Source organism: Branchiostoma floridae, chromosome 17, assembly GCF_000003815.2.
Source record: "Branchiostoma floridae strain S238N-H82 chromosome 17, Bfl_VNyyK, whole genome shotgun sequence".
Classification (NCBI taxonomy): Eukaryota; Metazoa; Chordata; class Leptocardii; order Amphioxiformes; family Branchiostomatidae; genus Branchiostoma; species Branchiostoma floridae.
In genome coordinates, this window is record NC_049995.1 from 4,816,887 (window position 1) to 4,830,739 (window position 13,853).

Genomic DNA, 13,853 nt, shown 5'->3' on the forward strand with positions numbered 1-13,853 from the left:
TTTTTAAACACAATAGCATCATCGTAATGTCATTTTGCTTCAAGAAGTTTATTTCAATTACCTTCCGTCAAAATGATATTTACAAAATCACATCCCAGCATCTGTTTGGAGGCCTTACATGTTTTTTTATATAATAAAGTGTTCTGCGTGTTCAATTATTAGCTGTATTCTACAATCTTCGTCATCTCATAGAATCTAGTCAATGAGGCCTGAACATAACGTATGAAATAGCTGATCTACTAGATACATCTCTGCTTTTCTTACTACTCTCCTAGCTCAATAACTCATACTACAGATTTAAAAATTGGAAACGGTAACAAAACTTAAAACATAACACAAAAACTAGTTCCAAAATTCCATGATGAAAAAAACTGTACAATTTTAAGCCGTGATGTCTGTAATGAGCAAACAGATCTATTCTTACATGTCTGTAGATAATGTACTGTAATGTAAGTAAGTACTGTCATGTTTAAAAGCTCAATAGCAACGTATCTGCTTTCGTCAGCATTATTTGCGTGGATATTAAACTTATCTATATTAATAATCAAAACTTCAGTGTAAAAAGCATTTGAAAATAAACAACATCTAACGTCTACATCATCATACATTTACATCCAGGTTTTTATACATATCCAGCATGTCCTTGGTGCAACTAAAAATCCCCACACCTCTACGGTATCTTTAAACACTACTAGATATCAGCGACAAGTTTCTACGCTTTGCTAAAAGACGGAGAAGTTTTTAAACTAATTCCCTGGGGGAATTGAGCTTGAAACGTATGTCCATTGCATTCCACCGTTCGTGGTGAAACTAATAATTCCTACACCTCCACGATATTACGAAGACTAGACTAAGTACAAGATATTAGTGACTAGTTTTCACAGCGACTACGCTTTGCTAACAGACGGAGAAGGTTTCAAACTAATTCCCTGAGGCGTTCGCGTGGCAGACGATGAAAACGTACTCCTATTGACAACATAATGATTCTTCTTCTTTCCTTTACAAAGGAACTCCTTTCTCCACTTCTGAACGTCTTCTCGCATGACGCAATGGAAGAGGAAGATGAAGAGACCTTGTAGAGTGTTAAAGATGCAGAAGAGGTAGGCGAAGACTGTCCGGGCGGTGTTGTCGTCGATGACGAAGAAGAAACCGAAGAGCCAGGTGAGACCGAACAGGACCATGATGCTAAAGGCACGCCGTAAATGTCGGAGCACCCACTGGTGGTCTGCCTCGTTTTTCTTAGCACCTGCGTTACAAACACATTCATTATAATCATTACGTGGCTACAACTTGTAGTAAACCATCGGTAAAACTTCGGTAAATTATGCAGCAAAAGTTTTATTTCCTTGCAAGCTTGAATGGTTAATATTATTTTGTTTTCTTCGACATTATTAACAAACAAATTAATTCATTTGCTGCAATAGTTAGATGGCAAATACGATAGCATATCACATAGCTAAATGATTATATGTATGCAAATCTACGGCCGGAAACATTTTTGTTGCAAGACATCTTGTTCCTGTCATACTTTCAGGTCACGTGACAGAAAAGAGTTGTCAGTTTTTGTGAAGAAGGCCAAATTACAGTTTGAACCTTCGGGATGTGTTTGGAGTAAAGTTTGAATCTCGATGAATTTCTTCTAAAAAAACTTTTTGTTTGAAGCTCATGTTTAAACATTACCTGTTAACTTTTTCTGTTTCTTCTCCCTCTTCAGCAGTTTGTACATGACGATGGAGAACACCACCACGTTGAACAGCAGGATGAGACCCGCTGGCAGCAGAAACGCGTACTGTAGTGGAATTCTTGCTAACCAGCAGCTGTGGACAGGGGGGGGGGGCGGTAGAAGAAATTTTTAGAAAAATCCAAGAAATGAAAGTATATCTAGTAGTTAGTTGTTTCTATTTTCATTTGACAAACAGTATGACATGATATCTAATAATATACACTCGTTGCAACCGTGATGACGGGGGAAGGGGGATACAAGTTCAGTCACGTGTTGAACCGCATCATTTCCCACTGAAGCGCCACCTAGCTGCAGTGAGAAGCAGAACAAGTCCGCATTGCCCTGTTGAAGGTGCCAGACTGTTCACGGAAACGACGGCAGTTGAAAATCGGTAATGTACAAAGAATTTTGTTTGCCAGTATTCAATCGTATTGAAGATGCTGCTGCTGCTTGAGAAGCCACCGCAAAATGTACGAAAACAACAAACAATGGCAAGGGAAAAGTCTTGAAAATGCAGCAGAAAATACACTTACTATTTGTTGCTCCTGTATTCGTAGAGATTTGAAGGACCAGCAGTTGATAGGGCAAGGAGAAAAGGGAAGCCTGGAAAAAAATTCAAATTATGTTGTTGTTTGAGATTGTTTATTCTTACTTGACCCCCCCCCCTTACTTAACTGTAATCTAATGCTATCTTGAGCTCGTTAAAGAACCCACCACATTTAAAAGATCAGGAGCCTATATCCCTATTAGTATGTGAGTGGTTCAAACCTTACAGTCCGGCCTTACACAACTTGTACTTACTGTATCAAACTACCGGAAATAGTTTCATCAAGTTGGTAGAATACAGGATGAAGGAGAATTCTTGTTACACAACCAGTGGGTACTTACTAATCTCCAAGCAGATCCTACGGTAGCATAAGACAGTATTAAAAGCTGCCAGAGGAGTGAAGCTGGCTTAGGAGTGTGTTTTGCTACCAGGGATCTGCCCCCAGTCGGCTAGAACAAAGGCTATTAACATCCAATTGTTTCCCATTCAAACTATGCTTGCAGTGTAGGTGCTAATTGCCCTCCTTCCTGTTTGGTGTTAACTTCCAACTGGGACATGTGATGGTCACTGACTTGACCCAGTGTAATTCGCTCATAAAATAATTAGCACATGGCAACAGGGTGGGGCAGCAACACCATTGTTGAATAGAAATGCTCCTCCCTGTTTCAGTGGAGGCAGATCCCCGGTAGCAAAACACACTCCTAAGCCGGCTTCACTCCTCTGGCAGCTTTTGATCCTGTCTTATGCTACCGTAGGATCTGCTTGGAGATTAGGTACTTACATAGCTTACGTTTCGATGTCTCTCAGACACCTTCATCACTTCTAACTACTGCTGCTTCTCACCGCTATATGTAGCCGATGTGAACCGGGACGAGGGAGGATACAAGCTAAGCCATGTTTGGGACTGTTTTCTCACCGCAAAAGCGCCACCTACATCGGCTACATATAGCGGTGAGAAGCAGAACTCCAGTTAGAAGCTCTGACGAAGGTGTCTGAGAGACATCGAAACGTAAGCTAAGTAAGTACCCACTGGTTGTGTAACAAGAATTCTCTTTCATCCTGTATCAAACTGGTGTATTACTCCTAAAGATGTTCTACTGGTTAAGATACACAGCAAACAAACAAAATTGATCACCCCATGCTACTGCAGCAGCCTTGTATATAAAGTTCCTGGTGACGTAATGATCAAACACCATCACGGTCGCCAGGTAGATGTTCACGGCCTCCATCGCCATCCAGATCAGGGCAGCCAATAGGAAGAAGTGTAAGAACGCCGCCGCGACGGTGCAGCCAATGGGAGAAGCCGTCTGATTGATGCCGGCGAGGAAGGTGACGAGGATAGCTAACAAGGCCACGCATAGGTTGATGAGAACGAGGCGCTGATTCTTCGCGTGAGCTCCGACTATACGACGGTTATATTTCCTAGAGTCAAAGACATTTGAAACCGCACATTCAAGTTTATGAACTGAAAATACCTGGCGTTGTAAGGCCATCTTGACTTGATTATATGCATGGATGGCATCCACTGGGACCCCAACAACTGATGCGAGCGTGCGATTAAAAAAACGAATTAGCCAAAAAAAGTTGCATTCATTATGAAATCTAAGTGGCCAGGAAGGTGGTCATAGAACAAATGACCAAAACTCAGAGTACGGTATACCGAACAATATATCCTTCGTTTTCGTTATATCACTTCTTCTCATATGATCTTGGAATTGACCTTGCCATTATATGACATTAGTAAACGTTTTCCGATTTTTTTTCTTTCTACAGCATATCTTTGCTCATTCTAATTACGATTTACAGTATGATTGAAAACTTTTCTTTGAGGGGGGGGGGGATTGATGTCATACGGATGCCACCCATATAATCAAATCATGTAATATTTAAGTTTCTAAGCTTCTAGACTTCCTTTGCCTACATGCACCAATACATGCATATTTCTAACATCTACAGTTCCATTCTCTACATTCTAAGCATCACCTACCCTGGAAACCCGATTTTAGCTAGGGAATCTGTCCGGCAGTGAAGGCAGGTCTTCCCGAGTACCTTAGATAAGCACACCGGGAGGCGTCATGCAGGGAGAGTTTGCCGGTCTAGCTACGAGCATGCGCCACCTTATATCCTTCCGCCAATAGGAGTGAACCTTTTTACTTTGTTTTCTGGATCTTGGTTCCCCCTAGTCCAGATTTGGAATCGTCCGACTGTTGAATATCTGAACCAACTCTAGATCTTCTTCTCGGAACCTCATACCTTCATATTTTTATGGCCAAACGCAAGGAAATTTCGAAAATCGTTAGATATGAATTTTTCCTTGTCTTTCTTTTCTAATCTTTCATTCCAATTCAGTGTTTTATGCTAAATCCAAAGACGAAATTGTTACAAAGAGTCTAGATAGTAGCAGAGTAGAAAGGAAATGATTGGAACAGTTGACCTTTGTTTACTTCCGAAACGTCCAGAAGTAAATCTCCGTTTATATCCAGTTGTAGAGATTGAATTGTATTAAGATTATGTTTACCTGGATGTCTAACCTTCATAAACGATATCTTTACTACCACTGAAAAAAATATCATGATTAGATACTACTTTAAATAATGTAATGGAAAATATTTCATATTTAGATAAAACCAAATATTTTCTTTATGATCATAACTTACGTAGTAACGATGAATGACAGTAGAGTCAGAACCAGACCAGTGATAGACACGATGCAGCCGATAGTGGTGATGATCTCCAATACTCTTTCGTGGTCTCCGAATCCGTCTTTCAGATCCTGGAAAATGAATAATGTACACATTACTCTAGGCAAAGAAGTTCAATTTTTTTTTACACCCAGCTCTTCAAAAAGTAGTGACATAGAAAAGAAGAGTCAGTGCGTTTTTTCTGTTGTGACATGAAACTTATAAAATGTTGTACTATGGCCAGTAAGACAGTTGCTATTCACTTATTGTGATCCCTAAACGTCTTGAAAACCAGCTGTATTTGCTGTCGTCCCCGATTAGCATTAAAGGATCATTTATCTGTACCATGTCTTTGCCATAGCTGTAAAGCACGACCTTAGCATGACCAAAACAAGAGATATAAACAGTTGAAGTTCCACTGCAGTGACGTAGGAAGACATTGATATTAATTTTGCTCAATCCCTAACCACCAAATATCCTACGAAGGCATTCAAGTACCACATTTCCACATTTGCAGTAATGCTGTTTATTTACAAACAAACACAAAAAAGGTACCGAAAACATCTTCCCAACGAATGTAATCATTGAAATGAAATAATGTTTTCTTGACTCACAAAGAAGACGGCAAAGTTGGTGAGGTGGTTGAAGCTACAGGTGTACCGTCCGTTGTCTTCTGTTTGGTCCACACACCCCTCATTTGACCACGCCCCCTGGCCTGCCTCAGCCTCGAAATCCCAGAACACACAGCGGACGTTCCGAACACCATCAGGTGAAAAATCCTGAAATGTAAAAGTAAGTCATTTACTTAAGATTTTGAAAAGACAAAGGCAAATAATATATCCAGAGTACTAGTAATGTACAACTATGCCTGCCTATGTCGCAGTATGTGCTTACTAATAGTATACTGTCGCAGTATGTGCTTACTTACACAAGTTACTAAAAAAGTTAAATAACAAGATGCAGTTGATATGCAAAAAGTTTTGCAGCCATCGGCAAATTTGAAGTGTTAGTATTCTAAGGATATGGTTCTTCAACATTATCATGCAGACCTATTACTGGTGCAATGACATGGACAAGACGATCTTGTCCTCTTAAAAAAGCTCTTAAGGACATGAATCAAGCATCAAATCGAGGCCAAACAAGCTTCCATGTTATAGGGCTTCACATTCAATCCTTTTTAATCTTTTTTATCGAAAATCCTTCGAGGCAATACATGGGGCGCAAGAGAACTTGCTTATTACGACGTTTAGTTACCTGCAGAGGCGTGAAGGTCACGATGACCGGCTGGGTCAGGTTCTTCATCGGCAAGCCCGCGATTCTGCTGCCGACGATTCGGGTTCCCACTGCACCCTGGGAAGGCTGAACGAACAGGCTGCTGTCGTTGTACAGGGTATAACTCACTCGCACATCTGTAAACAGGGTAACTTTTATTTCAAATCTCATGTTTTAGTTGTTGTTCTTGTTCATAGATAAATGTATTAAACGACATATATCATTTAGAAATAAAGACGACATACCCATTTGTTTATGACATAAATGCACACAAAAATATGTCAATTTATCAACATAAATTCAAGGTTCAAATATTCCGAAATCGTGTTTGGCATAACATTCCCTTAAAAGACGGGGGACGCTACAAACTTCCTGTAACTTATGAATTGCTGCTCACCGAATCACGTATCTATCTGCATAACATGACGTCACAGAAACGGTCTATTGCTCAATTCTTGACAAATACTGGTTCTCTACTGTTCAGTCGAAATTTTTACTTCTGTTCAACTTTACAGATTAATCATTTCATAATAAATATTTCAACAAAAACAAATCTTGCAAAAGTACTTCTTACCTGCAGTGTTGTTGATCTGTACCATGGTTGATATGTTAGCAGGTAGAGTTATGGAGATGTCGGCAGTCTCTAGAGGTTCTCTCACATCGTCAACAGTGAAGCCGGAAACACTGCCTTCAGCCAAGCCGTCAGAACGGTTTCCACTCGGATAGAAAGAAAATCCTAAAGAGAACAGTCAATCTTTTTGGTTAACTTATCCGTTGTTTTTTTTTTTTTCATTTTATTTCATAGCTCAAAACTCAGAGAAATTGAAAAAAAAATCAATGAACATGGTCACATTCAACATGGTGGCGCCCACGGATACCTACGAAATCAATACAGGTTCTGCTATCGCAAACCTATAAATTTGCGTTAACATAATGCTAACCTTGCCCCTTGTCTAGCTCGTCTACGCTGATGTCCGATGCCTGCAGTGCCACACCTGGCCGCAGGGAGGTGTAACTATCTCCAGTCAGTGCCAATGTGTCTGAAAATGTCTCTAACGACCGGACAACTCTGAAGAAAGCAAAATGAAACGTATTTCAATACATCACATTGTAACATAAACTCTTCTTTTCTCTTCGCTGTTTCCTTCTTTTAAGAAGGTAATTTAAACTAACCTTTAAATCTTGAGTCAGAAATGACTCCTAGACGTTTGACTTTACTTTAAGACAGGCTGTATACTAGTATGTTTGGTAATCAAAAGCGTCATGTGATGCAATGACGAAAGTTTTCAATAGTTCCTGTACCTAGTCGGTCCTCCTCTATCCTGTTGACTCTGTTCCAGCACGGCTGAATCCACCTTCATCAAGTTGTCTATAGTTGTCAGGATAGAATCTCCGATCTAAAACAAAAATTATACAAAGTTCTATATCATAGCTACGGCCGCGTGGCGCGTTGGTACACCCGATCCCTCGATCTCGGAAGTTAAGCAACGCGCGGTCCGGACAGTGCTTGGATGGGGGGCCAACCAAGGACGTCTGGATTGCTGTAGCCTCACGAAGTTTTCCACGAAATCGTCTTCCGGGAGGGACGTAAACCGGGGGTCCCGTGCTCGAGGAGGTGCCTCGACCACGTTAAACAGCCTCATTACTCATACTTGGGGTACCTACTGGTTGGCAAAATACACCAGATGATTATTATCATAGTAGTATCCGAGACACCCCGAAACATTCATAAAGATACCTTCATATCTAATTCCATATCCGCGGTCTTTAATTTGCTGTGGTTTGAAACTAACCCGTTATGACTACGACACTTACACAACAAGAAATTGAATACCCTACACCTCTGTGAAATATCTTAAGTTTTTAAAAAAGTATTTCGTTCTATTCAAACACAGATTTCTCAACAATTCTGTTGTTCTGTTTATTCACATCTAAATTTATATTCTATCTATTCGGACACACACGAGTGCAAACAAACATACAGGCGGAAGAATAGCTGTTTTGATAGTAATCAATACGACTAGAACATTGTAGGACGCTATTATATATAGTAAAATTTACATACCTCTTCAGTTTGACTCACGTTGATAATTTGCTGTATCAACATGCTGGTCAGAGTGACGTCATCAGACGAGAGGTTGTCAGGTTGTGACGTAAGCACCTGCAGTTGCGTGGCCACCGCTAGGGCCGCTTCTGCGGTCGCTACTATAATCTGTGATCAACAAAATACAGTTTGTTCATAAGCAAGATGCTACTACTTATTAAAATCATCGTTGGTGTTATGCATGCTATGTAGCATGTATTTGTGACATAAAAAGTATGATGTTGAAAAATTGAGTGCGTGAGCGAGTCAGTCAGTCAGTCACTCACTCACTCACTCACTCACTTCACTCACTCACTAACTCTCTCTCTCTCTCTCTCTCTCTCTCTCTCTCTCTTTCTCTCTCTCTCTCTTTGTCTCTCTCTCTTTCTCTCTCTCTCTCTCTCTCTCTCTCTCTCTCTCACTCACTCTGTTTGTTTGTTTGTTTGTTTGTGACGGTACGCTGGAGACAAATATCTACCTGAGACAAGTTCCGTAAGCTGACGTCACATGTAAGGAAGACAGGTGGGTCCCACACCGCAGTTCCAGCCGAAGTAATCCGACAGAAGCGAGAGGCCCGGGGCTTCTCTGTTCAATAGAGCATTCCGAAAAACACAAATGTTAAAATTCTATATAAAAACGATACTGCATTTTAAAGTCAAAAGTCCTAACAAAACAACGTACAGCGATTTCTTAGACCTTCATCAGATGTCTGATTCTCTGCGCTGTCTTTCCGGAATTTGTTTATATATATATAGTTACTTGCCTGGGAAAGAGGGGCAGCGTTCTACGGAGTATGAGAAATCTCCGCCCTCAGTACGCGGGAAGACAACCGGTTCGGTCTCCGTCTCAACAACGGCCTCCGGACAGTAGCCTGAATAGTTACAGAGTGATGATTATGTAATGGCAGTAATAACATAAAGGACCATAAAAAGTAAACATCAAAGTGAACATCGCCATGGGTTGGTATTGGTATGTACAACATCGAAGATCACCACAAAACAAGTCTCATTGAGCCACCCTTGCTGTCAAAAAGACTACAAAATACGACAGACAAACTTAGATGTATTGTTGATATCGATATCGTGCCTTTTCAGTAGCTTTCAACAGTCTGGTTACAGTACTGGATTCTGAAGACAGATGTTTGTTAACCCTCGTCTTAACTTTCTAATACGTAAAGCCTTTACCTTTACTAAAGGTGTTGTTACTATTTTGAATTAAAAAAAATACCTCTTCATTAGATATTTGAAGTCTGTTCTAAAACTTCCTTAAGCAATAGATGGAAGCTACATACGCGAATAAACTTTCTTTTTATACACATGCTTCTAAACTCTTCATTTTCCACATTTTCCTCGAGCTTTCTGCCTTCTGAAATGGTGCGCTCTTTTACCTTGTGTATCCATGGTTGTTACAGTCATCTGCACCGTTGTAGCTGTTGTATTTCCCGGTTGTACGCAGCTGTACCCCACTTCCAGGTACTTGTGCGTGCCCACACAGGGATCGCCGAACACCGAGTTAGACGCCAGTATGGAGCAATGCGTTTCCCCATTACACGTTTCAGAAACTATATCTTGACTGGTTTCGGAGGTACAGTCGGTGTCGGTAACGCGGGGGCCCTGTTGGAATAAGACGAAAGAAAAGCAAACATTACTTAATCTATCTCCATAGTATCCAAAAACTCATGATGATCCCTCAACTCCTCCTTTAGTTATTCTCTTTCAAAGTCCGAAACTAAACCAGCAGTACTAAAAAAAGTTAAAAGAGGGCCAAATCATACTCCACTTACTGTCTGCCACAAGATCTATGTACATATCATAAATCATGACCATAGCATGTCTAGAACTCAAGATATTAAAACCGCAAGTTACACTGTATTGCCGTCAGAGGTCGGCAGGTGGCCCTAATCTATTCATTCAATGTATTATCAACACCTTCCTACATATCAAGTATCAAATGAATACAATCCTTCTTATGATTACGATGGTGGTGATAATGTTGATAATCGTGGTGATGATGATGACGTTTATCAGCTATCGTGAACTTTCGGGTGTTCTCGTGTGTTTCGTGTGTTCTCGTGACCGTTCGGCCGGGTGCTCTCGTTTTCATTCAGAGTACTGAAACCTGTTTGCCAGAATGCAGAACCACTCCCCGTTTCTGCATACATGTACACTGTGCTTACCTCAGTACAGTATGTGGATGAGGTGCGCCCATAGTTTGCGTGTGAAACAAGGATAGTTCCTCCTTCGGCACATGTGATCGTCAGCCATTCTCTTTCGCACGCTCGACCAACTTCAGTACCTGTATAAAAAAGGAAGTTATTGCCTTTCGTATAAGTTCAAATTCACACAGTAACTCTATACTATGTTCCATATAGTTGCCTATGATATATTCTTTGTATTCATCGAAAGATGTTTCCATTTAGTGTTGCTGTTGTTAGTTTCAGATTGTTTGAATTTGGAGGAATAGTTATTCAATGATATCACCAATATTCAAAATAATCGTTAATTTTCCCTTTGTTTTCCCTTCGTCTTTGTCTGAGCTGCATACACCTAAAGGTGGTTATTCAAAGATGGCAGAATGTCACTGAAATGTTAAAAATAGAAATAGGGACCCCAATATGGCGATTGATTCACTCATGACGTCACGTGAATTGGGTTCATTTTAGGAAGGCCGACATCGTATCTAGTACGCTCTAACCCTAAAAAAAGACATATTTATATTTGTACTTGTATTTGCACCATAGTAACCTACGTGGGCGTAGTAATTGTAAGGATGTCACAAAGTAGTTCTGCATATATAGAAGCGCTCCAGGCTTTGAACAATAGAACGGTGTTTGGTAAACAAAGATTAGTGGTGACACATGTCACGTACGCTTGTCTCTCGCGTTGTGGGAAAATACAGAACTATATTCACAGAAAACAGTCACGTAGTAAAGATGACTTCATCGGCACAATTTACTGCGAAACAAGTGAGTAGCTTTCAACAGAGTCAGGAGCTTCTACATATTGTAATACCTGACACACAGCAACACATTTATAGTGATAAGCGTTAAGGTGTATTAAAGAATCATTAAACATACACATACCCAGTTGACAGATAAATCCCCAGGTACGGTCACAAGGTGCATCATTCCAGGCGTGTTCGGAAGTATAGATTTGTGCACAGTCCTCGCCGCGACGCCCAAGATCGTTCGGCTCCCCGCGTTTCCAGTTGCTGTAGCTGGCTTCCTCCAGGGTTTGGCCGTCCTCAAACACAAACTGGCCTTCGTTGTTGATGTCATTTAACCCAATCCAACGTATAGCACCACCAGACAGATCGTGGATAAAGGTGTTGATGGCGTCGTCTTTCGGCATGGCTAGCAGTCCACCGTCCCTGGCACATGTCTGTCTGGCCTCTTCGTAGGTTTTTTCCTCGGCAAAGTCCTTGTAGCAAATTCCGTTGAAACTGACGTAGTCTGCTTCCGAACATCCTGTAGAACATGTACAAGACATAGATGATTTTTAACTGTCTCAAATTTTGAGTTTAAATAGTGTATTTTAATTGTGAATTCAAATTGTGAATTTCCTGTGATGCCATAGTCCTAACCATATACAGATGTTAGTGATACTCCCCTTTTAGCCTTCGTCCCTAATCAATCCCAGCTATGTCCCTCCCAAAAGGAGTTATTGGTCATCCCCATTCCATGGGGTCAGCTGACCAGCTGTCCATGGGCGATGCCACATAATTTTTAGCAAGGGGGTGTTGATCTGCAAGGTTGCATTACCTGAAAGTACTCTTAGGACTGGAAGTCTAAAATTGCCCTACTTCTTTGATACTTACAAAAACTACTTACGATCAAAAATCTATACTAAACTATTAAAACGATCTTGAGTTACAGATGCAACACGCACACATACATAACCAAAAACAGTACCCCTGAACATTTTTTCCGGAGGTAAGGCCATGTTGATTTGATTATATGGATGACATCCGAGCTCGCACCAATTTTCAGTCGTTTCCAAAAAAAAAGTCTTTAACTACACAGTAAATTGTGCAAAGCAGCTGTAAAATGAGCACATATATGCTGTAGATTGAAGAAAAAGTATCAGAAAACATATAACTAATGCCATAGAATGCCAAAATAAATCTAAAGTCAAAGAATAAGATGTGAAAGGACAGAATTTAAAAAGTACAGAAAATTCAGTACAGTACAGAAAATTCAGGTGTAAGTCCTGTTCAGGTCCAAAGGATCATTTCCAGATCCGGACCTGAGCCTGATTGTATGTGGAAACTTGAGAATTGGGAATACTCAAAACAATGGTAATTGGTCAATTTTGCTACAAAGGAATCTGTTTGGTGGACTCCCATTCTAAAATCCCATCTCCATGTAATAAATGCTGTCTCTCTACCTTTGACTGTAGAAACTTGGTACAATTTTATAATTGGCAAAACCCGTTCCACTGATTTTTTTTCAGGTCTGTTTTTATTGGATCGGTCCAAGAAGAAAAAAATGTTTTGCACCTGTACAATGTACTGGTCCCTACACTTCAGAGTGTTGTTATACCATACTATGTGTTTTTAGTCCTATGTTCAATCTTCCTGACCACTTAGATTTCATACTGAAGGCAACTTTTTTTTTGGCCAAACTTTTTTTTTATTCGCTCGCTCGCATCAATTTTGGAGTTCCCAGAGGATGTCATCCATATAATCAAATCAACATAGCCTAACAAAAAAATAAAGACGCCTTGATGACACGCGATTCTTTCTCCCCAAAATGTGCGTAAAGGGACAAGCTCCTGTTCCAATATACCCTCGTACCAAAATGTCAGATCATATCATTCTAAGATTCAATTTACACTACTGAACAATCAATTGTAAGTTTTAAGTGACGTCATGTAAATAGGGTCTATTTAAAACGGCTGTCCTACTCTAACCCTAAACATCAGTTTATATTTGTGCATTTGTACATTTGAAAAAGAAGTCAAACATAATACGATACAGATTAGCGTTAGGTTTTTAGACCAGAGTAGTTGCTTACTATACTGTGTACAATTGTCTGTATGTCATTTTTTGTCACTTACAATTAGACCTCGAGCAAGAACTTGCAATTAAGGTATCTATCTATTGAACATTACCTGCTTGTACGTGTGCTTATACCCCCTTCACAATAGGCGCGATTCGATCGGAAGACTAGTTTACGAACTCTGAATGACATTTTCGTGAGTAAGACGTCCGGTGTTCTCACGATCATCTTGCGATTTTTACGGATCGCCGGCAGTTTTCAGGAGTCTTACGACGGTCGCGGTGCAGCGAAACATGTTCTTAACATATGCGACTAGTCGAAGGAAATCTCCAAAATCGCACAGCTCGTTACCGAGTCGCAGATTGTGCGTACAAATCGTGCGTACCTTGCAAGGGTATCGGTCAATAGTCTTGCGTCAATCCAACGATTGAAGATCGATAGGCGAGCAAAGACATAGTTATTAATCATCGAACGCAAATCGGATGGCGAACGCCCGTCAGTTGGGCAACGTTCGGGCGACGTTCGCCCGACTTCCGTTTGTTTACAAA

At 40.5% G+C, this 13,853-nt stretch overlaps 2 protein-coding genes across 3 annotated transcripts in view; both read right to left on the reverse strand.

The window, feature by feature from the left end:
* Positions 1-137: 137 nt before the first annotated feature.
* Positions 138-8,460, reverse strand: LOC118404797 (adhesion G-protein coupled receptor G6-like). 2 transcript variants are annotated; one of them, XM_035804142.1, is made up of 12 exons: positions 8,289-8,460; positions 7,526-7,620; positions 7,165-7,292; positions 6,798-6,959; positions 6,206-6,360; positions 5,566-5,730; positions 4,928-5,043; positions 4,425-4,523; positions 3,406-3,692; positions 2,257-2,326; positions 1,681-1,817; positions 138-1,246 (listed from the first exon to the last, which is right to left on the reverse strand). In XM_035804142.1, exons 1-12 carry the CDS (start codon positions 8,328-8,330, stop codon positions 888-890), a joined length of 1,815 nt encoding a protein of 604 aa, XP_035660035.1. In that variant the 5' UTR covers positions 8,331-8,460; the 3' UTR covers positions 138-887. The 2 variants fall into 2 exon arrangements, with proteins under 2 accessions (XP_035660035.1, XP_035660036.1); XM_035804143.1 differs by lacking the exon at positions 4,425-4,523.
* Positions 8,461-9,061: 601 nt separating this feature from the next.
* Positions 9,062-13,853, reverse strand: part of LOC118404931 (aggrecan core protein-like) — a 10,329-nt gene continuing 5,537 nt past the window's right edge. The window contains exons 2-5 of the mRNA XM_035804316.1: positions 11,389-11,772; positions 10,483-10,601; positions 9,694-9,919; positions 9,062-9,177 (exon numbers count right to left, since the gene is read on the reverse strand). Coding sequence (XP_035660209.1) covers positions 9,062-9,177; positions 9,694-9,919; positions 10,483-10,601; positions 11,389-11,772 — 845 coding nt within the window. The remainder of the gene's footprint in view (positions 9,178-9,693; positions 9,920-10,482; positions 10,602-11,388; positions 11,773-13,853) is intronic.

Coding starts and splice junctions, on each gene's coding strand:
- LOC118404797 (XM_035804142.1), bottom strand. CDS start 8,330: ATGTTGATACAGCAAATTATCAACGTGAGTCAAACTGAAGAG. Junction 7,293..7,525: donor GATAGAGGAGGACCGACTAG/GTACAGGAACTA, acceptor TGCTTTCTTCAG/AGTTGTCCGGTCGTTAGAGA. Junction 6,361..6,797: donor ACAGATCAACAACACTGCAG/GTAAGAAGTACT, acceptor CCCTGTTTACAG/ATGTGCGAGTGAGTTATACC.